The 25,666-nt window shown below is 58.3% G+C and overlaps 1 protein-coding gene across 1 annotated transcript in view; it reads left to right on the forward strand.

Annotated features, from left to right (window-relative positions):
• IQGAP1 (IQ motif containing GTPase activating protein 1) overlaps positions 1–25,666 on the forward strand; it is an 88,833-nt gene that overhangs the window by 53,827 nt on the left and 9,340 nt on the right. The window contains exons 10-31 of the mRNA XM_029070230.2: positions 198–361; positions 1,349–1,433; positions 2,709–2,872; positions 3,286–3,446; positions 4,137–4,261; positions 5,633–5,796; positions 12,223–12,313; positions 12,758–12,925; positions 14,442–14,584; positions 15,872–16,042; positions 16,211–16,294; positions 16,384–16,455; positions 16,548–16,617; positions 16,948–17,156; positions 17,845–18,000; positions 18,116–18,279; positions 19,019–19,243; positions 19,984–20,124; positions 20,218–20,302; positions 22,613–22,845; positions 23,714–23,846; positions 25,165–25,267. Coding sequence (XP_028926063.1) covers positions 198–361; positions 1,349–1,433; positions 2,709–2,872; positions 3,286–3,446; positions 4,137–4,261; positions 5,633–5,796; positions 12,223–12,313; positions 12,758–12,925; positions 14,442–14,584; positions 15,872–16,042; positions 16,211–16,294; positions 16,384–16,455; positions 16,548–16,617; positions 16,948–17,156; positions 17,845–18,000; positions 18,116–18,279; positions 19,019–19,243; positions 19,984–20,124; positions 20,218–20,302; positions 22,613–22,845; positions 23,714–23,846; positions 25,165–25,267 — 3,111 coding nt within the window. The remainder of the gene's footprint in view (positions 1–197; positions 362–1,348; positions 1,434–2,708; positions 2,873–3,285; positions 3,447–4,136; positions 4,262–5,632; positions 5,797–12,222; positions 12,314–12,757; positions 12,926–14,441; positions 14,585–15,871; positions 16,043–16,210; positions 16,295–16,383; positions 16,456–16,547; positions 16,618–16,947; positions 17,157–17,844; positions 18,001–18,115; positions 18,280–19,018; positions 19,244–19,983; positions 20,125–20,217; positions 20,303–22,612; positions 22,846–23,713; positions 23,847–25,164; positions 25,268–25,666) is intronic.

A 25,666-nucleotide genomic window follows, 5' to 3' on the forward strand; every position in this document is an offset into this window, starting at 1 on the left:
GGAAATTATTTGGGGAAGGCCTCCACTCTCAAAGAGCTGAAAAGGTGGAGGATGAGTTGCAACCCGTCTTAAGCGCTTACCGGATACTCTTGCTGGTCTGATTGGTTACGAAGGGGGAGGACATGAGCCAGAAGTTGGGGGTAGAAGAGCTGTGTAGGCGAGGCCTCCTCCGTTCTCACTCTCCCTCCTCCCCACAGCACATTCCTCCATATCCAAGATCAACCTGGCTCTGGAACGAGGAGATATGCTGGCCCTGTTCGAGGCTCTGCAGTCGCCGGCCCTGGGCCTGCGAGGGCTGCTGCGGGAAAACTGCGACTGGTACTTCAAGCAGCTCCTGAGCCAGAAGCAGCAGAAGAAGCAGGTGAAGACTTGACACGGGTTCCCCGTGTGTCCCCCCGACACGGGGAGGGTGGGAGAAGCTCTCCGGGCCGGGGGCTTGGGGGCATGGGCACCTCTGAATCCGCTTCTGGGATCCCGAGGCTTTGCCTCTCCGTGCCGCGATGGTCTGTGGGCAGAGGGATCCGGGGAAGACCAGGGCTGTTGTTCCTTCGGAAACTCTTGATGCTTCACTCTGGAATCAACGCCTCAGAACCACACCCCTTCAGTTCCCTGGCCATCCGGAGAGATGCCTGGTGGCCTTAAATAAGCTTTAGGAGAACACCCGCAAATGCCAAGAGGTGTCCCTCACCCGGCGGTACGTGGTGCAGACTCGCCATTTGCCCTGAGCGGGGCTTTGTGCAGTCGACACGAGCGTGTCTCACCGACGGGCCTGGATTCCGCCTGGCCAGGACTCTGTAAATCCCTAACTAATGCTGGCCAGCAGACAGAGCTTCAGAACGGTAGAGGCTCAACGAATTGCCCATTCAAGGAGGCATTTTAGAAAATATTTGTTTTCTGTATATTAGTCTCTGGGTCGTCATCCTGGCTTCAGTCCGACCAGGCCCCTGCCCATTTCATTCATTCATTCAATCGTATTTATTGATTGCTTACTGTGTGCAGAGCACCGTACTAAGCTCTTGGAAAGTACAATACAGGAATAAAGAGAGACAGTCCTTGCCCACAAAGGGTTTACAGTCTAGAGGGGAGGAGACAGACATCAATACCAGTAAACAGACATCAATAGTCCTGGTGTTCATTGCACACCCACTGTGTGCTGCGTGGCACGCTAAGTGCTTGGGAAAATAAAACAAATCCAAGTCACGTGCTCTAGCCCCAAGGAGCTTCTGCTCTAGTGGTGGCCCGGCAGCGACCGAGGCCGTAGGGGTCCCGGCGGATATTCTCCATGTCCCCGAGTTTCCCGCCGTGAACTAGGGCTGGAATGACCACGAGGGTGCTTTGCTTTGTCCAGGCCGGCCTGACAGGACCACTGCAGAAGGAAGAGCTGCAGGCTGGAGTGGACGCGGCCAACAGTGACGCCCAGCAGTACCAGCGAAGTAAGAAGCGAGAACGAATGGGGGTGACCGGAGGTCTGGGAATCGGGGGGAGACCTGGGAGGGGAGATGTCCAGGCTGCTAAGTGCTGTGATTTTTGCAGAGCCAGAGGAAGGCAGCTGATTTTTCCCATTTTCCCTGGGGTAGGGAGAGGGAGGGCCCATGGGAGCCAGCGTGGACTCGAAGCCACTGGCTCCAGCCTGGTGGCTCCGTTCCACTGCCTATTTTCAGTACCTATGGTGAGCTCTTTCCTTGCTCCAGGTACCTGTTTTCTAGGTAAAGGAAAGTGAGGGTGTGGGAGGAGGGGAGTGAATTACATAAAGTCCCAAAGAGCAGTCCTTCCTTCCCTCTGTCACACCCAGAGCCCTGAACAGGGTGCTTAGGAGCATACAGAAAAGACAGATGGCATCCTTTGTCCTTAACATTTGAGAGCTACACCCAGGGAGGAGGCTTGCCTGGGGATAGGGAGCAGTAGGGCCCTGGGAATGTAGCAGAAGAGAGAGGGGCCAACTGAGCAGAGCTAGTGACTGATGGTCTGGGTGCCTCTGTGTGTGTGTGTGTTTATATATGGTATTTATTAAGTGCTTACTATGTGCCAGGCACTGTTTTAAGCGCTGGGGTAGATCCAGGTTAATCTGGTCGGACATGTCCGTATCCCACAAGGGGCTCACCGTCTTAATCCCTATTTTGCAGATGAAGTAACTGAGGCACAGAAAAGTGAAGTGACTTGCTGAAGGTCACAAAGCAGACGGAGCACGGGCCTGGGAGTCAGAAGGACGGGGTACTAATCCCGGCTCTGCCACATGTCTGCTGTGACTTGGAGCGAGTCACTTCACTTCTCTGGGCCTCAGTTCCCTCATCGGTAAAATGGGGATTAAGACTGGGAGCCCCATGTGGGACAGGGATTGTGTCCCACCTGATTAACCTGTATCTAACCCAGCGCTTAGAAAAGTGCTTGGCACCTAGTAAGCGCTTACGAGTACCTTAATTATTATTAAGTGACCGAGCTGAGATTAGGACCCAGGTCCTTCGGACTCCCAGGCCTGTACTCTCTTCACTAGACCGTCCTGCGTGTTTTATGTGTGTGTGTGCATGTGTGAGAACACACTAATGGAGAGCCACTGGAGACTTCGGAGGGCAGTCGACGCAGTCGTGGGAAGCCATCCGGCCTAGTGGCTCAAAGACAAAAGTTCCTGGTTTGGGGGCCAGTCGCCTTAGGTGCCCCCTTTGGGTGTGAAGGTCCAGCCCTCTAGAGACCAAGCCCCTTTCCATCCCCAGGGCTGGCTGCGGTCACCAGGATCAACGCTGCCATCCGCAAGGGCGTGGCCCAGGACACGGTGTCGGAGCTGATGAACCCTGAGGCCCAGCTGCCGCAGGTGTATCTGTTTGCTGCCGATCTCTACCAGAAGGAGCTGGTCACCCTGCAGCAGCAGAGCCCAGAAGTGAGTAAGCCCGCTCCCCGTCCAGCCCCGAGTCCCCTCTTGAGGTCCGTGGGCCCCCTGGGCCAGTCTGGGCATCCAAAGCAGGGGCTGTGGAGGAGGAGGAGGAGGAGGAGGAGGAGCGGAGGCAGTTCCGGCTGGCCGTCGCTCCTCCCTCTGCGGGCCGAGGGATAGTTTCCAACTTATTTTGCTCTTCCAGCCTCCTCCGCCACCCTCCCGGCCTTCCTCAGATTGGGGTGCCGCCCCCACCTCCCCCCGACCCTCTCCCAAATTCCCAAGCTGCAGCCAGAGCTGGGCCTGAAAAGAGATGCGAGATCCCAACGCCCGCCCTTTCCTCCTCCCTCCGTCTCCCCCTATGCTTGGGCGGGCCAGCCGGCGCCCCTCGCTCACTGCCCTCCTGTCCCCTGTGTGCCCAGCACAACCTCAACCACCCCGAGCTCTCTGTGGCCGTGGAGATGCTGTCGTCTGTGGCCCTGATCAACCGGGCCCTGGAGTCTGGAGACGCGGTCACCGTCTGGAAGCAGCTGAGCAGCCCGGTCACCGGACTCACCAGCATCGAGGAAGAGAACAGCCAGAGGTGGGTCCCCTCGGGGATCGGCCCAATCCCGTCTCTGCAGCCCCCATTCTCCGGAGCCCCGCCTTCCCTCCCGGCCCCTGGTGCTTACGTTCACCAGCCTCCTCCCGCTCTCGTCTTCCCCTTCTTCCTTTTCGTCCCACTCTCCTCCTCCTCGGGGATGGTGCTGGAAGTAATGGGCAGAGCAGTTTCCCTTCTCTCTTCTCCATCTTTCCCCTGCTAATAATCATTATGGTATTTGTTAAGCACGTAATGTGTGCTAGGTACTGTTGTAAGCACTGGGGTAGATACAAGCCCCACGTGGGGCTCACAGTCTTACTCCCCATTGTACAGATGAGGGAACTGAGGCATAGAGAAGTGAAGTGACTTACCCAAGGTTACACAACAGACAAGTGGCGGAGCAGGGATTAGAACCCAGGTCCTTCTGACTCCCAGGCCCGTGCTCTAGCCACCCGGCCACGCTGCCATCCTTGGGTGCCCTCCCTCTCCTCCAGGGATGAAGGGGCATCTCCCACATTGGTGTCCGCAGCCTCCCGGGCGTCCTGAGGGGAGCCCCTCTACCAGTCTCCAGTCCCGGCATAAAACATGGCCGCACCAGCAGCCCCTGGGCCCTGGAGGGTGATTCTCGGCCTTGCCGTCGCCTGGTTCCCGGCAGCTCGTGGGGACTCACTCTGTCTTGTGTGTGTGGAACAGGTACGTGGATGTTCTGATGAAACTGAAGGCTCAGTCCTACTCCCAGAACAACGAGTTTCTCACCTGGAACGACATCCAGGCATCCGTGGACCGGGTGAACCAGTTGGTGCTCGAGGAGCACGAGAGTAAGTGTGTCTGTTGCCCTCCCTTCCTCCCTCCTTCTCCTGGCCACCCGCCCTCCCCGGGCAGAATTTAGAAGGCCCGGCGGCCCGGATCTGAAGATGCTTACGGGGGGGCCGGCATTCTCTCCGGGGAGCCGACACCAGAAACCCCGGCTCCCTTGAGCGAACGTGGCACCGGCAAAGCCGCTGTTATTTTGAATCCTGCTCATCACCACCAATCCGGACGTGGCAGGCTCCCACTGTTTGGTTGGCGAGTAGGAAGTGGGCTGAACCAGGGGGCCTGACTAGAGAGAGAGCTCGGGAGCCGCCCGGGCTGTGGTGGCGGTGATGGGGCCTGTTGAGTGACCGGGAGTTGCAAGACACGGGACTAAGCACTTTGGAAACTGCAGAAAGGCCCCATAACAACATCTTGGGACGGGTCAGTTCTCAGCACCGCTCCCCCACAGTCAATCAGTTTCATCGAGTGCTTGCTTACTATGTGCAGGCACTGTACTGAGCACTTGGGAGAGTCCAAAATAATAGAGTTGGTAGACACAATCCTTGCCCATAAGGGCCTGCCATTCTAGAGAGAAGCTTCCATTATTCCCTCCTAGGCACTCTTGCTCTCTTCGGAATTCTGGGATGGGGGAGTGGAGGGGAAACAGAGGCTTCCCGAAAGAGAGGAGGCAGCCAGAACCGCCTGTCATAACAGGCTGCTTAGGTAAGGGTTGGGGGTGAGAGGGGAGAAAGTTATGGTATTTACAAACACTCACCAGGGAGTCAGGAACGGAGAAGAGAGCGTCAGCGGTGTCGGATGGTGCCTGCTGGGTCACTTGGGGAGAGTTGGGAGATTGGATGATCTTCGCTGGATCGTTGGGGCAGAGTCCTGGGTGTTGGATGGTCTGTGATAGGGGAGATTCGGGGTGATGGTTGGTTTGTGCTGAGCCACTGGGGGAAAGTTAGGGATGGACAGGGGAGTAAGGGCAGTTGGAAGGTCCATCCCCAACTGTGAGGGTGGGCATCCACGGGGGTCAACTGTCCACAGTTCCTTCAAGCCTCTTGGTGGCATTGGGGAATGCGGAGTCCAGTGAGTTTTAAGCAAGACCCTTTTCCTCCCCTTGTGAGCAAGAGAATAGAAAGTAAGCAAGCTGTCCATTTCTCCCAACTGGCTACGGAGGCAGCGGACGGAGGTCGATCCCTTTGGAGACCCGGGTCCCCTCTGGCCACGAGGCAGTGAGCAGGGTCCTTCCTGGGCCGGCCCCGCGGCTTCTGTCCGAGCCGAGCCGCGGAGCCGAAGGGACGACTGCCCAGTGGAGCAAGGGGATTTCCGGCTCTTGCGGCATGGCTGCCTCTGTTCTTGGCTTCCCGCGCTAACCCCCAGCCCTTCCTTTGCAGGGATTTTAGCGATCGGTATGATCAATGAAGCCCTGGACGAGGGTGACTCCCAGAAGACCCTGAAAGCCTTACAGATCCCCGCGGCCAAGCTGGAGGGGGTGCAGACCAAGGTGGCCCAGCACTACCAGGACACCCTGATCCGAGCCAAGAGAGAGAAAGCCCAGGTGAGGAGCCCTTCTGGGCCTCTCCTGCCTGCTCACCTCAACTGTGTGTGTGTGTGCGTGCACACGTGTGTGAGCAGGCACAGGTAGGAGTGGTAACAGGTATGTTTGTCCTGGCTCGAGGCTGGCTCAGCCCTTAGCTGGACTGAGTGTGCAGTGTGGGTATGCATGCATTTGTACGTGGGGCAGCGTGTGTATATAAGAGCATACGCATGTGAATTCGAGCACGTGTGTGTGCTTATCCTGGCTCGGGGCCGGCAGTGGCAGTTATGGGGGCCATTTCAGCCTTTAACTGGCCTCTGGATACAGCATGGACGAAGTTGTGTCATGACTGGGCGGCCCCTCGGGTATGGCCTCGGGGATGGAGGGAGGTGCCTACCCCCTCCTGAACAGTGGCTTCTGGTTACCATCTCTCTCCCAGGTTGGGGTTCTTCCACCCCTGGGGCCCGGGGTCTCCACAATATCCCAAACTGAGGTGGGGAGAGAGCGAGCGGTCTGCCACTCCGTACCTTGGCTCAACTGATTCCCGCCATTCCTTACCTGATCAGCTGGGAAAGTGAGAAACTTACAGACAGTGGCCCCCATCGTTCTCAGGGCGTCTCCCGGACGCCAAGCTCCCCAGGGCCCTGGTTTGGGGCTGGCTTCCCGGATTAGGGGAAGGAGCTGTAATTGGCCAGAAGAAGCAAGACAGACTCTGCCGCGGGGCAGCACAGGCCTGGGCTGGCCTTGTCTCCTTCACCTGCTCTACACGGCCCAGGCTGGCCAGTGCAGAAGCCGGCCCGGAGTCCCGTGGTTGGGGTGGAATGGGGAGTCCCAGCGTCCCCGGCACCATCGCTGCCCTCGGGAGGTCCCTGGGGCCAGGTCCCCCTCGTTCCCAGGCCCTGGGAGCCGACTCTGGTCCTCACCTGCTCGTTACGGAGCACACGGTGGCCCTTGGATCTTGCCTTGGGCCCCGCTTCTGGGAAAGTGAGGGTGGCAGGATGGGGTGGGGCCGTCTCCTGCCGGGGAAACCCGATCTGGCAGTCTGAGGGAGAGGAGGAGGGGCCGAAGATTGAATGTGTGATGGGCGGTCAGCCGGGTCCGGGCCCCGGGAGCCTGAACCCAAAGTGGAGCCAGAGCGGGGCGGCTGGTCATCTGCTGACCAGACCACCTAGTTGCCTCCCTGCTGGGGCTGTGCAGGGTTAAAACTTTTCAGGAACTGGTTTGGGTCTGGAGCATTTCCTCTCGCCGAGTCAGTGTGAGATAATGAGCCTTTCTCCGACGTGAGGGTGGGTGGGGGGGAGAGTGAGGGCAGAACGTGCCAGGCGGCGCTGATGGGCCACGGAGGCCATGGAATTGCCTTTTTTAGTCATCGGCTGGGGATCTGGACCCCTCCCGGCCTCCTCCGCTGTCATTTTAGAAATCTCAGCCGGGGACCAATACCAAATTTAGTTGGGAAAATGTCCCCGGGTGTATTTCCTTCCGGTCCGTGGGTCTCGGGGCAGCCGGAGGCCGGGACAGTAGTCCAGTGTCTCATGACGGGGTCCCGACCCCCACCCACCAAGAGCTGAATTTTCCGTGGGTGAGGGCACAGGGGTCTCTGTCCAATTCCCACACTTCCCAGATTGATGCCGCTTCGGGCCTCCCTTATCTCGGGCTGCAGCTTATTCCCGTGGCCTTCCCGTACACGGAGCACGTAGGCTTCTCCCAGCACCCCTTGGGGATGCTCGGACGAGACTCCGCCTCCTCCGCGCCTGACTCGCAGTGGGATCTCAGAAAAACAGCCTCTCTTCTGATAAGCTACAGAACTGGTGGGCCAGTGTCAGTCAGTCAATCATATTTATTGAGCGCTTACTTTTACTTTTCTAATGGTATTTGTTAAGCACTTACTGTGTGCCAGGCACTGTACTAAGCACTGGGGGAGGTACAAGATTGGACACAGTCCACGTCCCACATGGGGCTCACAGTCTTAATCCCCATTTTACAGAGGAGCTGAAGTACAGAGAAGTGAAGTGACTTGCCCAAGGTCACACAGCAGACAAGTGGCAGAGCGGGGATTAGAACTCAGGTCCTTCTGATTCTCAGGCCCGTGCTCTGTCCACTAGGCCACTAGGCACAGTAGTCCATTACTGTGTGCAGAGCACTCTGCTAAGCACCTGGGAGAGTACAATATAGCAATAAAACGGACACATTCTGTGCCCACAGGCCAGAACGTCCGTCCACTGGCCCCTGGATCTGAGCGGCCCCAGGCCAGAGATGAGCATTCTGGCCTTTCTGCCCTCATGAAGGGGAGCAGAGGGAAGCCGGGGGTGCCTGACCTCAGGTCCCTGCCTACCTGGGTATTGTCCTCTTCGGTCATCTCTGCGGCCTGGACCGGGCAGGCCTGGGTAGGGGGTGGCCGGTGACAGGCTGGGGGGCCGTAGAGTGGGGCGTTCCACGTGAAGGTGGAATGATTTCCCTGGCTATGCTGTCCCTCTCCCCTTTGAAGATTTCTGGTTGGGAGGGCAGGCCATGCTCAACCGTGGGCAGCAGGTCCACGTTCTTCAGGGGTCCTCGGTGGAGAAGGGACACCTGTGTATGCCAGTGCGCACGTGCCCCCCTGCCCTCCCTGAGGGTCCTCGTTTCAACTTGGGGTCTGCCCCTGCTGTCGCTCCACAGCCTGGGGTCCAGGCTCTGGCCACCCACTTCCTGAGTTTGGCTTTGCCCCAGGTGGGTGGAGGGGTTTGCTTGTGGTGTTTTTCTGGTTTCCAAAATTAGCGACAGGAAGTGAACGTTGGGCGGGGAGGGAGCTGCAGACCAGTTTGTTCTTGGCATGCAGGGCCGGGCTTTGTGAGGCCTCTTCCCCCCTCCGCGGCTGGTCGGCCCGGAGGGCCGGCTCCAGAACAAAGGACGGGGGGACGGGGAAACTCCAGAAGGGGCTGGAGGAAGCACGGGAGGAGTCGAACCTCTAGTCAGAATTGTGTGTGGGAGTCCGAGAAGGGGCTGGGGTGGAAGCGGGGCGGGGTGTGGCAGGCGGAGCGAGGGGAGGCGAGGGGAGAGGAAGGCGGGGTCCTGGGACTTCCGCCTCCCTGGTTCTGGGGCCCTGGCTGGGGGTGGCGGCGGCCTGTGGAGGGGGCTGGCCTTGAGCCCACAGTCTCTCTCAGTGGTTTAACCATTCACTAAGAAGCTCTAAGGGGTGACTCCTTGTTTCTGATTCCCAGGAGTGGCTCACGCCAGAAATGTTTGAAAGGGGAATACGAGCGGTGCGGAGAGAGAGAGAGAATGTTTGTACGCGCGTGCGTACGTACATGCACACACACACGTACTTCGGGGCTCTAAAGGTGGCCCACCCTAGAGCCTCTGAATTTGCAGCAAGGGAAGGGGATCCTGGGGACCGGGGAAGTGGGGAGTGAGGCCAGAGGGTTGAGCGTCTGTGAGCATCTGGCTGTTGTGTTCTCCGTGGAAGGTAACACTGCTCTTCTGGAGCCCGGGGCTGCACTCTTCAGGTCCCTGAACCGAGGACACACACCCCTCGTCCACCCCCGTCGGCCACGCCCACGGGCCGTTTCTCCCGACTCCGCGGGGCCGTGAACCCCGGGCAGATGTACTTCGCGGGACCGCGGCCGGAAGGAGCGTTCCCTAGTTCTGCCGCAGCCCCCTTCCAGCTCAGGGGCGTGGCAAACACATAAACTTTCCCTCCTCCCTTGTTTATATAGTGGGAATGGTAGTATTTATTAAGTGCTTACTGTGTGCAAAGCACTATACTAAGCACGGGGAGAGTATAAACAGGTGGGGATTAGACACGGTCCCCGACCTTGGCAGGGGGTTCAACAGTCTAATAATATAAATGGGGAGAAGGGACTGGAGACAGGCACATCAGGAGTGATCAATCAATTGTGGTTTTTGAGCAGAGCACTGTACTAAATTCCGGAGAGAATAAAATGAAGCAATATAAGACACATTCCCTGCCCACAACGAGCTTACAGTCTAGAGGGGAAGACAGACATTAATATAAGTAAGTTACGGACACGTACATCAGTGCTATGGGGTGGGGGGATGGTGAATAAAGGGAGGGGGAGAAAAGGAAATGAGGGCTTAGTCAGAGAAGGCCTCTTGGAGGAGATGTGTCTTCAATAAGGCTTCGAAGGTGGGGAGAGTGATTGTCTGTCAGATATGAAGGGGGTGGGCGTTCCAGGCCAGAGGAAGGACGTGGGCAAGAGGTCGGTAGCGAGATAGACTAGATGGAGAAACAGTGAGTAGGTTGGCATTAGAGGAGCCAAGTGTGCAGGCTGGGCTGTAGTGGGAGAATAGTGAGATGAGGTAAGGAGCGGGTAAGGTGATGGAGTAATTTAAAGCTGATGGTAAGAGGTTGCTGTTTGATGCAAAGGTTGATGGACAACCACTGGGGGTTCTTGATGACTGGGGAAACAAGGACTGAACGTTTTAGTAGAAAAAGGATTTAAGCAGTGAGTCTGGACCGGAGTAGGGAGAGACAGGAGGAAGGGAGGTCAGCAAAGGAGGCTGATAGCGTAATCAAGGCGGGGTAGGAGAAGTCCTCGGATTAAATGCAGTAGTAGTTTGGATGGAGAGTAAAGGACAGATTTTAGCCATGCGAAGGTTGAACCAACAGGATTCAGCAATAGACCGAATATGTGGTTTGAATGAAACAGAGGAGTCAAGGATACGGTTACGGACTTGTGAGATAGGAAGGATGGTGGTGCTGTCTACAGTGATGGGAAAGTCAGGAGGACAGGGCTTGGGTGGGAAGATAAGGAGTTCCATTTTGGGCACGTTAACTTTGAGGTGACGGTAGGATGTCCAAGTAGAGATTTCTCGCAGCGGGAGGAAATGTGAGACTGCAGAGAGGGACAGAGAACAGGGCTGGAGGTCTAGATTTGGGAATCATCCTCGTAGGTGGTAGTGGAAGCCATGTGAGGGAATGAGTTCTCCAATGGAGTAAGTGTAGATGGAGAATAGAAGGGGACCCAGAACTGAACCTTGAGGGACACCCACAGTTAGGAGATGGGAGGCTAGAGGATTCTCCCAAGCGCTTAATACGGTGCTCTGCACACTGTAAGTGCTCAGTAAATACAAGTGAATGATTGAATGAATGAAAGGAGGAGCCCACGACAAAGACTGAGAACGAGTGGCCAGAGAGATAGGAGAAGAACCAGTCTAAGTGAAGCCGAGGTTGGATATTTTTTCCAGGAGAAGGAAATGGTCGACACTGTTGAAGGCAGCTGAGAGGTCGAGGATTAGGATGGAGTACAGGTCATTGGATTTGGGAAGAAGTAGATCATTGGTGACCTTTGAGAGGGTGGTTTCTGTGGAGTGAAGGGGGCGGAAGCCAGATTGAAGGGGGTCAAGGAGAGAATTGGAGGAGAGGAGCTTGAGGCAGCGGGTGTAGACAGCTCACTCGAGGAGTTTGGAGAGGAATGGTAGGAGGGAGATGGGGAGATAACTGGAGGGAGCAATGGGATCGAGGAAGGGTTTTTTTAGGATAGAGGAGACATGGGAATGTTAGAAAACGGTGGGGAAGAAGCCACTGGAGAGCAAACAGGTGAAGATGGAAGTCAGGGAGGGAGGAAGTGAAGGGGCAAGTGCTTTGACAAGGTGGGAAGGGATGGGGTCGGATGTGCAGATGGAGAGGGTGGATTTTGAGAGAAGGCAGGAGATCTAATAAAACGTGAAAACCCTAAAGCATAAAACACAAGGACAAATACACAAAGAAAATAAAAATTAGGAGGGCTCTGTAGCTAGAGAAGAAGAATTTCAGGCTCCTTGTGGATGAAAGACCCATCGCAACCCCAGTGATCTCCAGAAACCACCTGTCTTTTAGAGGCTGGCCAGAGGGCTGACCAGCGTGGGAGATGGTCTGAGTCGCCCCACCGGCCATCCAGGAGGCCGGGAGAACGGAGCCCAGCACTGGCCCGAGAGGAGTCCCCTGGGGCCTCCTGGATTTGGGGGTGCTTAGACAGAAGGCTGTGGGCGAGTTGGGGGAGGCCGCGGAGCCGGCCACATTTGCCAGCCGAGTGGCCCGCTGGAGGAGCCGCATAGTCCTGAACGTGCTCCCCTTCCCCGCCTCCCACGTGGTACGCGCCTCTTGGTTGGAGCCTCTTAGACTCACCGACTGGCCGATGGCCCTCCTCAGAGTCCCGCGTTGCCTCCCGGCCTGGACCCGTTGAACTCACCCAGATGGAGCGGTGGCCGTGACCGTGCTAGGAGGAAGTCTTGCCCGGTCGGGGCCCATCGGTCAGGCCCCGTTCCACCACCCCAGTGCCGCTTTGTGCATCTCCAAGATGGTGGGCCCGCCCAGCTCTGCCCTCCAGCCACCCGCTTCTGGCTTTGCACCTAACCAAACTCGGGGAGCGGGAAGTGAGGGCGGAGGCAGGCTTGGAGCAGGGGGTTTCAAGAGCAACAGGGCCACCCCGGCTGTTCTGGGGACAAACGTGGATCTGCTTCTCCCCGCAGGAAACTCAGGATGAGTCGGCGGTGCTTTGGCTCGATGAAATTCAGGGTGGGATCTGGCAGTCCAACAAGGACACCGAGGAAGCTCAGAAGTGTATGTATCCCCTCTCCCGTGAGGTCGTTCTTGGCTGTGCATGTATGTGTGTGTGTGTTGGGGGTGGGAGGAGTGGGAGTTGTCTGGCTTGTTTTCACTTGAGGGGGATCAGAGCAGAAATAGCTTCCAACCCAGGCCTGGGGCAGGCGGGGCCGGTCCGAACACTCAATCTCGACTGATAGATTGGCCCGAACACCTACTGGATGCGGGGCGTTGTATTGAGCGGTTGGGAGAGCATACTGGATGGAGGAGACTCGATCCCTGCCCTCAGGGAGCTTAGGGTGTAGCAGAGGAAGCAGGCAGTTGAATGATTTGCAGGTGGCAAGACCGTGGAGGGCGGGGGGCATCTGTCTTTGAGTGCAGGCCGTCTGGTAGGTGGGTGAGGGTCTGTGGACGCCGAAGAGCCCTACCCACCGATGACCGTCCCTCCTTCCCGTGCACCAGTTGCCTTAGGGATCCTGGCTATCAACGAGGCAGTGGATCGGGGCGACGTCGGCCAGACTCTCGGTGCCCTGCGCTCCCCCGACGTCGGGCTCTACGGGGTCACCCCGGAATGTGACAAAACCTATCAGAGAGACCTCTCCGAGGCCAAGAAGACGAAGCAGGCAGCCGGTGAGCCGGCGGGACGGGCGTGCTGGGCTCTTTGCCGGGGGCTGGAGGGTGGGGCACGGGGCAAGGGAAGAAACCAGCACAGCCGGGATGACACGGCCTGATCTGAAGGGATCAAAGGTCACCGGGGTCATCCCTCAGAGCGCTGCCCAGCAAGCAAGGTCTGGGCATAGGATTGGGGACAAAGTTGGTGAGGAAGGGTAAACTGGTTTTAATAATAATGATAATTGTGGTATTTGTTAAGCATTTACTATGTGCCAAGCACCTTTATAAACAATGGGATAGATACAAGGTAATCGGGTTAGATATAGTCCCTGTCCCACATGGGGCTCACAGTCGTAATCCCCATTTTACAGATGAGGGAACTGAGGCACTGAGAAGGGAAGTAACTTGCCCAAGGTCACACAGGAGACGAGTGGTGGAGCTGGGATTAGAACTCATGTTCTCTGACTCCCAGGCCTGTGCCCTTTCCACTAGGCCATGCTGCTTCCCGTCTGTTTGTTTACAGTGGATCACCACAGACAGGCACTCCCATTTCCCCTCCATTGTCTTTTCACTATCAATCAATTAATATACGGTATTTATTGAGTGCTAACTCTGTGCCGAGCACTGGACCGAACGCTTGGGAGAGTATGATTCAACAAAGTCGGTAGACACATTCCCTGCCAACGACCAGCTCACAGTCTAGACGGGGAGACGGACATTAATATAAATAGTGATTTATGGGGCCGAGGGTGGGCAAGCAAATGCGCAAATGCCCAAAGGTCACCCAGACGATGCCGAAGGGAGAGGGAGCCAGGGAAAAGTGACCTTAATCGGGGAAGGTCTCTTGGAGGAGATGTGACCTAAGGCTTTGAAAGTGGGGAGAGTGGTGGTCTGGCTTAGAGGAAGGGTGGGAGTGGGGAAGCGGTTGGCAGAGAGGTAGATGAGATTGGGGCACAGTGAGCAAGCTGGCAAGAGAGAAGCCAAGTATGTGGGCCGGGCTGAAGCAGGAGATCAGTGAGATAAGAGAGGAGGGGGGTGAGCTGCTTCAAAGCCAATAGTAAGGGCTTTCTGTTTGTTGCGGAGGTGTGCTAAGCACTTGGGAGAGTACAGTTCAATAGGGCTGGTAGACACGATCCCTGCCCACAAGTTAAGCAGTCAGTTGGTCGTTTCTACTAAGTGCTTACTGGGCGCAGAGCACTGTTCTAAGCACTGGGGAGAGTACAAAATAATAAACAGACACAGTTTACACACAGCGAGCTCAGAATCTAGAGGAGGCTCCAGGGGGAGATAGACATTCAAAGCAATTACACATAGGGGAAACAGTAGAGTGTAAGGACATGTAGGTGTGAGGAGGAGGAGGAGGGAGAAGAGAAGAAGGAAGAGGAGGAGGAGGCGGCAGTTTGGGGGGTCTCCTGCGAAGGAGAGCCCGCTGTGGCATTGGGCTGAAGCCACCTGGAGCAGACCAGCGGTTGGGTGGGTGGAGTCGACGGGGGTGGAAGGCCGTGGATTTCACCCGTCCTTTCTTTGTGGCCAGGTGACAATGGCAGCATATGGGTGAAGCACTGGGTGAAAGGCGGGTATCACTATTACCACAACCTCCAGAGCCAGGAAGGAGGCTGGGACGAGCCCAAAGCCTTTGTGCCGAACAACACCCAGCTGTCCCGGGAGGAGATCCAGGTAGGCTGCCTGGCGGGGGCATGGAAACGAGTGGGGGCCGCCCCGATTGTGTCACACATCTGGGGTCCCGGGGTCCGGTCTGTGGTCCCTCTCATCACTCTCTTTGAGATCTGGGGCAGGTGATGCCCCCCTGGACTTTACCTCCATTTTCCTACCTAATTCCCAAGGATGGTGAGAGGAGGAAGTATCTGCAGAACTCTCGGGGCTCATTGAGAATGCTTAGTACAGTGCTCTGCACGTAATAAGCTCTCAGTAAAATACTACTGAGGTTAGAACCTGGCCCACTCCAAGCCAAGGGTGGGGACGGCAGAACGGGAGAGCGGCCTGGGACCAGTCGGGGCTAGGTGGGGATATGAGCCGCTTTCCTCCTCAGGGGTTGCCCCGCATGCGTGCCTGGGACTTGGTAGTCCCAGCGGGCCTCTAGTTCAAAAGCACCCAATCAGTGCTATTTATTGAGCGCTTACTGTGTGCAAAACACCGTACTAAGCTCTCGGGAGAGTAAGAATGATAATAATTGTGGTGTTTGTTAAGCACTTACTGAGTGCCAGGCACAGAACTAAGCACTGGGGTGGATGCAAGCCATTCGGGGTGGATAGAGTCCCTGTCCCACATGGAGCTCACAGTCTTAATCCCCATCTTACAGTTGAGGGAATTGAGGCCCAGAGAAGTGAAGTGACTTGCCCAAGGACACCCAGAAGACACATAGCGGAGCTCAAATCAGAACCCAGGTCCTCTGCCTCCTAGGCCCGTGTTCCTTCCACTAGTCCACACTGCTTCTCATTGGGCCACATTCTATCTCTGGTTGTTCCCCAGTGGGAGGCAAAATTGACTATAAAGTCAATCTGCTCCTCTTCCCTTCCCCCATCCCTCCCCCCAGGTCCCTTCTCTCTGCAAGAGCCACGCCGGACCCCAATCTTCAGGGTGATCTTACTTTGCGCAAGGCATTGTACTAAGCGCCGGGCGCGATAGCACATAATGGGGTTGGAACAGTCTCTGTCCCCCAGGGAAAATTGTAAGGCTTCCCCCAAAGTGGCCTGATCCTATCCTCACCACTTCCCTGTGGAGTAGAGAGAGGCAGAGAATACTCTCCCCCATTCTACAGAGGAGGAAACTGAGGCACAGAGAAGTTAAGCGACTTGACTGAGGTCACACAGCAGGTCAGCGACAGAGGCGTGACTAGAACCCAGGTCTCCCGGTCCTGGCTTCCTTAACGCTTATGTCCGTTCTTCCCTTCCTCCCTCTCGTGGCGACGTGCCCCCGCCTCTACCCTGTCTCCCCGCGATTCAGACCTCCATCTCCGGGGTGACAGCCGCCTACAACCGGGAGCAGCTGTGGCTGGCCAACGAGACCCTCATCACCAAGCTGCAGGCCTGCTGCCGCGGCTACCTCGTCCGCCAGGAATTTAGGTCCAGGATGAATTTCCTGAAGAAGCAGATCCCCGCCATCACTTGCATCCAGGTATCCCCGGGTCCTGAACTCGGGATCGCCCGTGATCCTGCGGGGGGCTTCTTCGGAGGGCCCGAGCCGAAGGAGGAGTGAGCATGGGGGCCGCCCGGGACACGGGCTGGGGCACTGGGCAAGCGGCGGGTCCCCCCGGCTGACGCGGGCATCTGGATTCGCTCTCAGGCTCAGTGGCGGGGGTACAAGCAGAAGAAAGCCTACCAGGATCGCCTCGGGTACCTGCGCGCCCACAAGGAGGAAGTCGTAAAGGTAGGCCGCCCCGAGTGGCGGCGGGCCAGGGGGCGGGGAGCGGGGAGCGGGACGGCCTTTCTGATAGCTTCGCTGCCACTGCTTCACAGATCCAGTCAATGGCGAGGATGCATCAGGCCAGGAAGCGCTACAGAACCCGCCTGCAGTACTTCCAGGACCACGTAAGCGTCCCCACCCCGCTGTCCGGTGGAGATGGGGCTCGTTGGCGGGGGCGGGAGCTGATGGCAGCCCCTCTCCCTCCTGTTTTCCCCAGATAAACGACATTGTCAAAATCCAGGCCTTTATTCGGGCAAACAAAGCTCGAGACGACTACAAGACCCTCAGTGAGTGGCAGCGGAGCGCCGAGGCCCCGCGGCTGGGATTCGGGCCGGACGCCCCAAGCTGGGGCCGTCTAAACCAGTCCCGGGAGCAGCTTGGGGCGCTTTGGGACTCGGGGCCCCGTAATCGCCTTGGGGCTCCGTCGTGGGGGCGGTGGGACCGCCCCGTTGTGGCCGGGGTCTCGGCGGCTTGCAGAAGTTCGACTTTGCTCTTCGGGGCGGCGGTGAGCCCCGGGGTCGGCGGGGGTCCGGGGTGGTCACTTCGCCGTCCCCGCCGGAAGCATTGCTGCTGAAATCCGCCGGGCCTGAGGTGGTTCCTCCCTCCCCGTCCTGCAGTCAACGCGGTGGACCCCCCCATGGCCGTGGTCCGGAAATTTGTCCATCTGCTGGACCAGAGCGACCAAGATTTCCAGGAGGAGCTCGAGCTCATGAAGATGCGGGAGGAGGTCGTGACCCTAATCCGGTCCAACCAGCAGCTGGAGAACGACCTTAACCTCATGGACATCAAGATCGGGCTGCTGGTGAAGAATAAAATCACCTTGCAGGTATGGGGCCAGCGCGCTGGCCGGTCGGGCGCGGAACTCCCAGGGCCTTGGGCGGGCCTGGCCTCTTAGGCGGCGCTGGTGCCCGCTCTGCCCCACGGCTCCCCGCCCCTCAGCTCCCGGCTTCTTCCTCCAGGGTCCGGGTGGTTTCTCCTTAGTTCCCCCCCCGCTCCCCGTATCGATCATCGGAATTTGCTGAATGCTTACTATGTGCAGAGCTCTGTACTAAGCGCTTGGGAAAGTACGGTATAAAAGATGTGGTAGACATATTCTCTCCCCACAAGGAGGATACAGTCTAGAGGAACCCTCCTCCCAAGCGACTCTTCCTGAGGCTCTGGATTAAGGGGAGAGGCAGCAGTGAATTTCCCGCTCTGGCATGAATCTGGACCCTGTGGAAGATGATCCGGGGGGATGGCGGGGAGTGGGGGGCGATGGGGAGCCTCTTGGTTGGGGGATGCCCTCGGGAGTGGGAGGGGCTTTGAAGGGAGACCGTAGTTTTGGGGTGGAACCCCTGAAGGCTCCTGACTGTGCAGAGTAAGTGCTCGAGAAATTCCACTGGTCGACTGTTAGCTCGTTACGGGCAGGGAAAGTGTCTGCTAATTCTGTGATACTGTACTCTCCCAAGCGCGTAGCGCAGCGCTCCACACATTGTAAGTGCTCAATAAATAGCATCGATTGATTGGGCTCGCAGGACGTCGTCTCTCACAGCAAAAAACTGACCAAGAAGAACAAGGAGCAGCTGTCCGACATGATGATGCTCAATAAACAGAGGGGAGGCCTGAAGGCTCTGAGCAAGGAGAAGAGGGAGAAGCTGGAAGCCTATCAGCACCTCTTCTATCTGCTGCAGGTAAGGACAAGCGTCGGGGCCAGGCCGGGGCCGGTGTCCCAGGCTGGAACCCGGGACTGGCATCCCGGGCTGTCTCGTCGGCCCCGGGTGCCGACGCCACCTCGTCCCGTTCCAGACCAACCCCACCTACCTGGCCAAGCTGATCTTCCAGATGCCCCAGAACAAGTCCACCAAGTTCATGGACTCGGTGATCTTCACGCTGTACAACTACGCCTCCAACCAGCGGGAAGAGTACCTGCTGCTGCGGCTCTTCAAGACGGCTCTCCAGGAGGAGATCAAGTGAGGGCCGGTTCTCCCGCCCTTCCCGGTGGGGAGGGGGTCGGGGCCCCGCGGAGCCCCACGTCAGCCTCGGGCGCTCGGAGTTTGTGTCTCCCGCCTGCGGCCGTAGCGATGGGTGCTCTTCCCCTGGGCGGAGCCCGACCCTGAGTACCCGAGATGAGGAAGAAGCATAGGACCGAATGCTCAGGCGAGGAGAGGGGAGACGTTTGCTACCCGAGCTTAGTTTGATCAAGACAAGACGGAAACACGCCCTGGTTCTCCCAGAGCACGGGCCCGGAGGCCTGAAGAGCCCCATGGAAAGGGAGGGACGTGCCGTGTCCTCTTCACCCCTTGTCTGGCGCCGCACCCGGGCCGGACGTTTGTCCCGGTGCCGCCTTCTCCAGGCGGATCTGCGCCACGGGAAGACCCTCTCCCGTCTCCCCAGAGCCACCGTCGGGCTCCGTCCAGAATGCGCCGGGAAAGTCCGCGTTCTGGAAGAACGGAGGGTTTTCGATCGGTCAGCGCCAAGTCCCCATTTTCTGTCCGACAGGGATTCCAAAGTAGGAGGCCCGGGGGAGGGGGCCGCTCTGGGGACTGGGACGAGCTGCAGCCGGTGGCCCCACCGTGTGACGGAGGATGAGGGGGTGGGGTTGGACCCCAGACTGCCTTCTGTGCGAGCGGGACGGACGGGGGAGGGGGAGTGGCGCCCTGGCCGTGAATCCGAGCCCCTCGGGCCTCCCCCGCCGCCCGTCTCCTCTAGGTCCAAGGTCGATCAGATCCAGGAGATTGTGACCGGCAACCCCACGGTCATTAAGATGGTCGTGAGTTTCAATCGGGGAGCCCGGGGGCAGAACGCCCTGCGGCAGATCCTGGCGCCGGTGGTCAAGGAGATCATGGATGACAAGTCGCTCAACATCAAAACGGACCCGGTGGACATTTACAAGTCCTGGGTGAACCAGATGGAGTCCCAGACCGGAGAAGCCAGGTAAGATCACGCTGGTGCCCGGGTTCACACCACCCTCCCCGTTGCCTTGCCCCAGCCTGGACGTATGTACTACTGACAGTGATAGTAATAATAATTTGGGTATTGGGGAAGCGTTTACTACGTACGCCACCCGTACTAAGCGCTGGCATGGATACAAGAAAATCGGATCTCACCCAATCCCGGTCCCTTTCATGAGGCTCACGATCCAAGAGGGAGGGAGAACAGGTATTCAACTTCTGTTGTATAGATGGGGAAACTGAGGCACAGGGAAGCGAGGTGACTTGTCCAAAGTCACACAGCAAGGAGATGGAGAGATTAGAACTCGGGTCCGCTGGCCCCACCAGCCCACACTGCTTCCTCTGGTCCTCCTCTTCCGGTACCCCATCGGGGAAGTGCCAGTGCAGGGCAGATCCGAGCAGGGCCCCACCCCCCTCAAAGCTGGCCCTCAGAGCGTGGGCTCGGGGACCTCACAAGGGCACACTGGAAGGAGAGATCACCTCTCCCGCGAGCATCGCGGCCGAGGAGAGGGGAGAAAGGGGCGAGGCCCTCGGCCGGGGGACGGAGGTACCCGGATGGCAGCTTGGCCTCAGCCCTGCCTCGTTCGGAGCCGGGCTGCCGTGAGCCACGGGGTGTGGGGAGGTGGTCCCGTGGGAGGTCGGGGACCGAGGCCACCGGGGTCCTCGCTCCCCGCCGCTCTCCCTCGCCCTGACGGGGACCCGGGCGGCTTCTGCTCCAAACAGCAAACTGCCCTACGACGTGACCCCCGAGCAGGCGCTGGCTCACGAAGAGGTGAAGACCCGCCTGGACTCCTCCATCAGGAACATGCGGGCCGTCACCGACAAGTTCCTCTCGGCCATCATCAGCTCCGTGGACAAAATCCCGTGAGTGCCGGGAGCCCCCAGGCCCCTAAGCGTCCCCGCCCCGCCGGCTCCTCGGTCGCTCACTGGCTCTTGCCCACCCGTCGTCCCCCCCAGGTACGGGATGCGCTTCATCGCCAAGGTCCTGAAGGATTCGCTGCACGAGAAGTTCCCCGACGCCGGCGAGGACGAGCTGCTGAAGGTGAGCCCCTTCTCACCACCCCCGCCCCCTTAACCGCCCCGCGGGAAAGAGGTGGCCGCCCTCGGTCCGGCCGGCCGCGGGGTCGGTGGTCGGGGGCCGAACCCCGGGTCCTACGTGCTGCCTTGCGGGGCCGCCGAGAGTCGGACCTGCCGGCGGGCACGTTTTGGTCTCCGTTGAAGCCAGAACTGGAGTCAGAGGAGATTGAAGAAGGGCAGGGAAGCTTCTTCCTTTAGCAGTCTCCCTCTCCTGGAGCATCACTTGCCAAGATCCATGTTCCGTATGCTTCCATGTGCTTCCCATAATCCCTTGGGAGACTGGGACCTTCTGGGAGGAGATGGGAACTGCCCACGGACAAGCCGGCAGAACTTCCAAATTCCCGAGGGGCCGGGCTTTCGATCTGCTCTTTTCCAGCTTTTCCTCAGCAGCGGGGTGGGTCCTTCCTCCCCCTCCATGGAGGGAACCGATATGATTGTTTGAACTGAGAGCATCAGGGTATATATTGCTCACTTACTGTGTGCGGAGCACTGTACTAAGGGCCTGTGGGAGTAAAATACAGCAGCACCGAAAGCAAGGGAGGGCACACCGCCTCCTCGCCCTTCCCACACGCTTCTGCCTCTAGGGATGTGCAGTTCTCGGGAGAGGACTCCCCCACTAGACTGTAAGCTCGTTGTGGGCAGGGAACGTGTCTGTTTATTGTTATATTATACTCTCCCAAGCGTTTAGTCCAGTGCTCTGCTCACAGTAAGCGCTCAATAAATACGATTGACCGAGGGAGGGCCGCGACAATAAGCTGAACACTCCTCACCCAGGGCCCCCCCAATTTTAGTTTCACCCTCAGCGGGCAGGTCCCGCCAGCCCCCCGGGGCGGTCTGAATTTTACCGAGGGGACCACCCGAAGCCCCGTGGGGGTCGACGCCCCGCCGGCCCCGGGGTCGGGAGAAGTGGCTTCAGGGGACCCGGATTCAAATCCGGCCCCACCCCGCGTCCGCGAGCCCCCGGAGGCCTGCGCGCCTCGAGTTCGAGACGGGGATCAGGACCGTGAGCCCCACGTGGGACGGACAGGGACCGCGTCCAACCCGAGTGGAGGGTAGCTACCCTAGGGTGCGGTGGAAGGTCCGGCAGGCAGTAATAATAATAATAATGTTGGTATTTGTTAAGCGCTTACTATGAGCAGAGCACTGTTCTAAGCGCTGGGGGAGATACAGGATGATCAGATTGTCCCACGTGGGGCTCACAGTTTTAATCCCCATTTGACAGATGAGGGAACTGAGGCACAGAGAAGTGAAGTGACTTGCCCACAGTCACACAGCTGACAAGTGGCAGAGCAGGGATTCGAACCCATGACCTCTGACTCCAAATCCCGTGCTCTTTCCACTGAGCCAGGCTGCTTCAGTAGGGCTTTAAGAAGTAACCGGAGAGAGCAAAAAACCCCAAATGATTCCATTTTTTAAAAAAGGCAAACCCGCGCCTGCCTCCTCTCCTCTGCCTCTCCTCGGCTCTGTCTCTTCTCTGTGGGAGCAGCGCGCCCCCTCCTGGCGGCAGAGGGCAGCGCAGCCGGCGCCCCGATGTTCTGCTCTTCCAACTGCTGTTGCTCTCTCACTTCTTTTCCCCCCCTTTTTTTTTGATCTGAATGCTGTTTTCTTCTCTCTCCTAGTTCTGTGCTTTCCTCCCATGAGGCATCGATTCTAGACTTTCCGTGCAGGTGAATTAATCTCGCTTTTCCTTTGGGGCGAACCCCAGGAGGTGGCCGAGATCCCCCTCGAGGTCTCCCGGCGGGACTCGGAGCCTCCCGCGGGACGCAGATTAAAACGATTGCGAACGGAGAGCTGGGCCGAGGGAAGCCTGGGGAGAAGGGGCCGGCCCCGGGGCGGACCCCCCCCCCCCGCCGGAGCGAGCCCCGGCACGGAGGGGCTCGCCGGGCGCGGGAGGCGGCCCGCTCGGGCCTCCTTTCCTTCCGAGCGGGACGAGGTGACTCTGACTCCGGATCGGTCGCTTCCGCCCTCCGGGTCTGCTCCTTCGCCAGGTCCCGGTATCTTTCTTCACTCTGCCTCTCTCGCCTTCCTCGTGTCCGGCAGGACGACCGGCCGTCTGGCCGGCGTAGCCGGCGGTCCGAGCTCCAGCGCCGAGGGCTAGACGGGAGGAGAGAGAGAGTCTGGCCGGGGGCTTGGCCGGGGGCTGCCCCCGATAGGAAAACCGGGCGGTGCCTCCGGGCGAAGATTCGATCGGCGGAGTGCGGAGGGGAGGGCGGGGCCGGGGGGCAGCGCCCTGACCTGGGTCTCCCTCGCGCCTCCCCTCCCGCCCCGTTCTCAGATCATCGGCAACCTGCTCTACTACCGCTACATGAACCCGGCTATCGTCGCCCCGGACGCCTTCGACATCATCGACCTCTCGGCGGGCGGGCAGCTCACCACGGACCAGCGCCGCAACCTCGGCTCCATCGCCAAAATGCTTCAGCACGCGGCCTCCAACAAGATGTTCCTGGGAGACAACGCTCACCTGAGCATCATCAACGAGTACCTCTCGCAGTCCTATCAGAAATTCAGGTAGGCGGGTGGGGAGCGGAGAGGGCGACTCGGTCCTCTGAAGGCTGTGTGGGCCGGCTTGTCTTCTGGGTGGGGGGTGGGGAGAGAGGAAGCGACAAGATCCTGCCGAGATAGGAGGGAACCAGTGGGGTGTTGGCTTCCCTGGCCGACGGCGGCGCTGGGCTTGTAGCCGGGTGGGTTTGAAGTCCCGGGAGGGCCGATCGAAACGGCCCCCCGGAGTGGAAAATCAATGCCCAGAACGGCTAGAGCTTCTAGACGGTTCTTACCGTCGATCAGTCAGTCGGTGGTGTCTATTTAGCACTGACCGTGTGCAGTGCACTGTACTAAGCACCCGGGAGAGTGCAGTACAGCAGAGGTGATAGACATGTTCCCTGCCCACAGTGAGTTTACAGTCGAGAGCGGTGACTCGGGAACGGGGCCATCTTTTCCCTGATCTTTTGGCTCGGGGCCCTCCTCCTTGTGGACTACGCCAAAGGAATCGATCGGTCAATGGTATTAAGCGCTTACTACGCGCAGGGCACTGTACTGAACGCTTGGGGGAGTACAGTGCGACAGGGTTAGGAGGCACGTTCCCCGCCCTTAATGCCCTTATAGTCGAGAGGGGGAGACAGACATTAATAGAAGTAATTGATAAGATATACTTTATAGATACGTACATAAATGATTTGGGGTTGACGGTGGGATGGATATCAGACGCCCGAAAGTCACTGATCCAAGAGCGTAGAGGAGTCCGGCCAACTGCCCGTTCCCAAGGGCTCCGATACCTCGGGGCTCTTAGCCGGGATGGGGTGGGGTGGGGGTCACCCCCTTCCTCTCCGCTCCCACGTTTATACCGGTTTGGTGAGACGGCGGCGGGGGGTGTCCCCAGACGCTTTTTTCAAGCAGCTTGTGAAGTCCCGGAACTGCAGGATAAGTTCAACGTGGACGAGTACTCCGACTTGGTGACGCTCACCAAACCCATCATCTACATTTCCATCGGCGAAATCATCAACACACACACCGTGAGTGCCTGGCCCAGCCCGGCCTGCCGTGCTGGCCCGGTCCCCTCTCCTCCCTCCCGGACTCCCCCGGGAATTCCCCAACAGTCTCCCCGGGTCCGTGAGGAGCACCCGCTCCCTCCTCTCTCCCTCCTCCGTCCCTCCCCCCCTTCGCCATCTCCCCGGCTGCTCCTTTTCTCTTCTCCCCCATTTCCAGTCCCGCTCTTCATCGTTGCTGACCGAGCTCTACGCCCAAACAGCTTTTCTGTTCCCTCCTGTTTTTTCCCTCTGTGTTGCCTTTTTGCTTTTGTGTTTTTGCCAGGCACTGTACTAAGCTCTGGGGTAGATGCCAACTAATCAGGTTGGACACGGTTTATGTCCCACATGGGGCTCATAGTCTTAATCCCCAGATGAGGTAAGGGAGGCCCAGAGAAGTGAAGTGACTTACCCGAGGTCACACAGCAGACAAGTGGAAGAGCCAGAGTTAGAACCCAGGTCCTTCCGACACCCAGGCCCGGGCTCTTTCCACTAGGCCACGCTGCTTCTCCTTGCTTCTCCTCTCCCTGTCCTCCGGAACTTCTCTCCTCCTCCTCTCTCTCCCTCCCTCCCCGCTCCAAACCTCATTTCCCCCACAACCCTGAGAGTCTCGTCATCGGGAGGTGAAGGAGCAGTGAAGGGGTGTTGCCAACGAGGCCTCTTCCAGTGTCCCGGGACTCTGGTCTCTGGATTGGCACCAGAGCGCGGAAGCAGACGTGTAGAGAGTGTCAGGGTGAGGAATTGCCCTGTGAATCCATCAGTCATTGGCATTTATTGAGTGTTTACCGTGTGCAGAGCACTGTACTGAGCACTTGGGAGAGTCTTAAACAAAAGAGTTGGTAGAGAAGATCCCTGCCCACCATGAATTTACAGTCTAGAGTACCAGCTCGTTGTATTGGCACCCCGGCCCTAGCCTTTTCAGGTTTCCCTCCCTGACTTCTACTGTCGCTGCCCGACTTGGGGCTGAATTTAGTGGTGTCCTTCCTGCCAGGGAGGGTGTGAGAGGCTCCCTCCCTCTATAAGCTCGTCGTGGGCGGGGAATGTCACCGTTTATTGTTGTATTGTGTTTTCCCAAGCACTTAGTACAGTGCTCTGCACATAGTAAGTGCTCAATAAATACAGTTGAATGAGTGAATGAGAGCCACTTTTCTGCTTCTCTCCTCCTCCTCCTTCTCTTCTCTCTCCCTTCTTTCTTCTCTCCCACCCTCCCTTGCCCCCAAGGGCTCGCCCTCACGTCCTCCCACGCCCCCTCCCCAACCCGCTCACCTCTCTGTTGGACAGACTGACATGTAGATGTTTGTCACAGCTGCTGCTGGACCACCAGGACGCCATCGCTCCTGAGCATAACGATCCGATCCATGAGCTGTTGGACGACCTTGGCGAGGTGCCCACCATCGAGTCCCTGATAGGTGAGGGTCTGCCCCGGGGGCCAGGGGGCATGGGGATAAGATGCTCAGGCCGCCGCCAATCCCTCTTAGAGGGTGAGCCCCAGGTCGGGTAGGGACCTGGTCTCATTTCTCCCCCCTCGTGCGTAGCACAGTGCTTGGCACGTAGCGCTTAATAAATACCTTCCCTATTATTATTATGATTAGATGCCACCTACGTCCTGCTCAGGCTTCTAACCAACCAGTCGAGCAAGCAGTGGCACTTACTGAGAGCTAACTGCCTGCCCAACACTGTACTGGGCGCTTGGAAGAGTGTGCTAGAATCGACAATAGACACAATCCCTGCCCTCAAGGCGTTTACAGTCTACACTCCATGGGGGGTCAGGGGCAGGGAGGCTCAGCCCAAACCCCACCCCCAGTCCA

This window comes from Ornithorhynchus anatinus, chromosome 8 (assembly GCF_004115215.2).
Source record: "Ornithorhynchus anatinus isolate Pmale09 chromosome 8, mOrnAna1.pri.v4, whole genome shotgun sequence".
Taxonomy (NCBI): Eukaryota; Metazoa; Chordata; class Mammalia; order Monotremata; family Ornithorhynchidae; genus Ornithorhynchus; species Ornithorhynchus anatinus.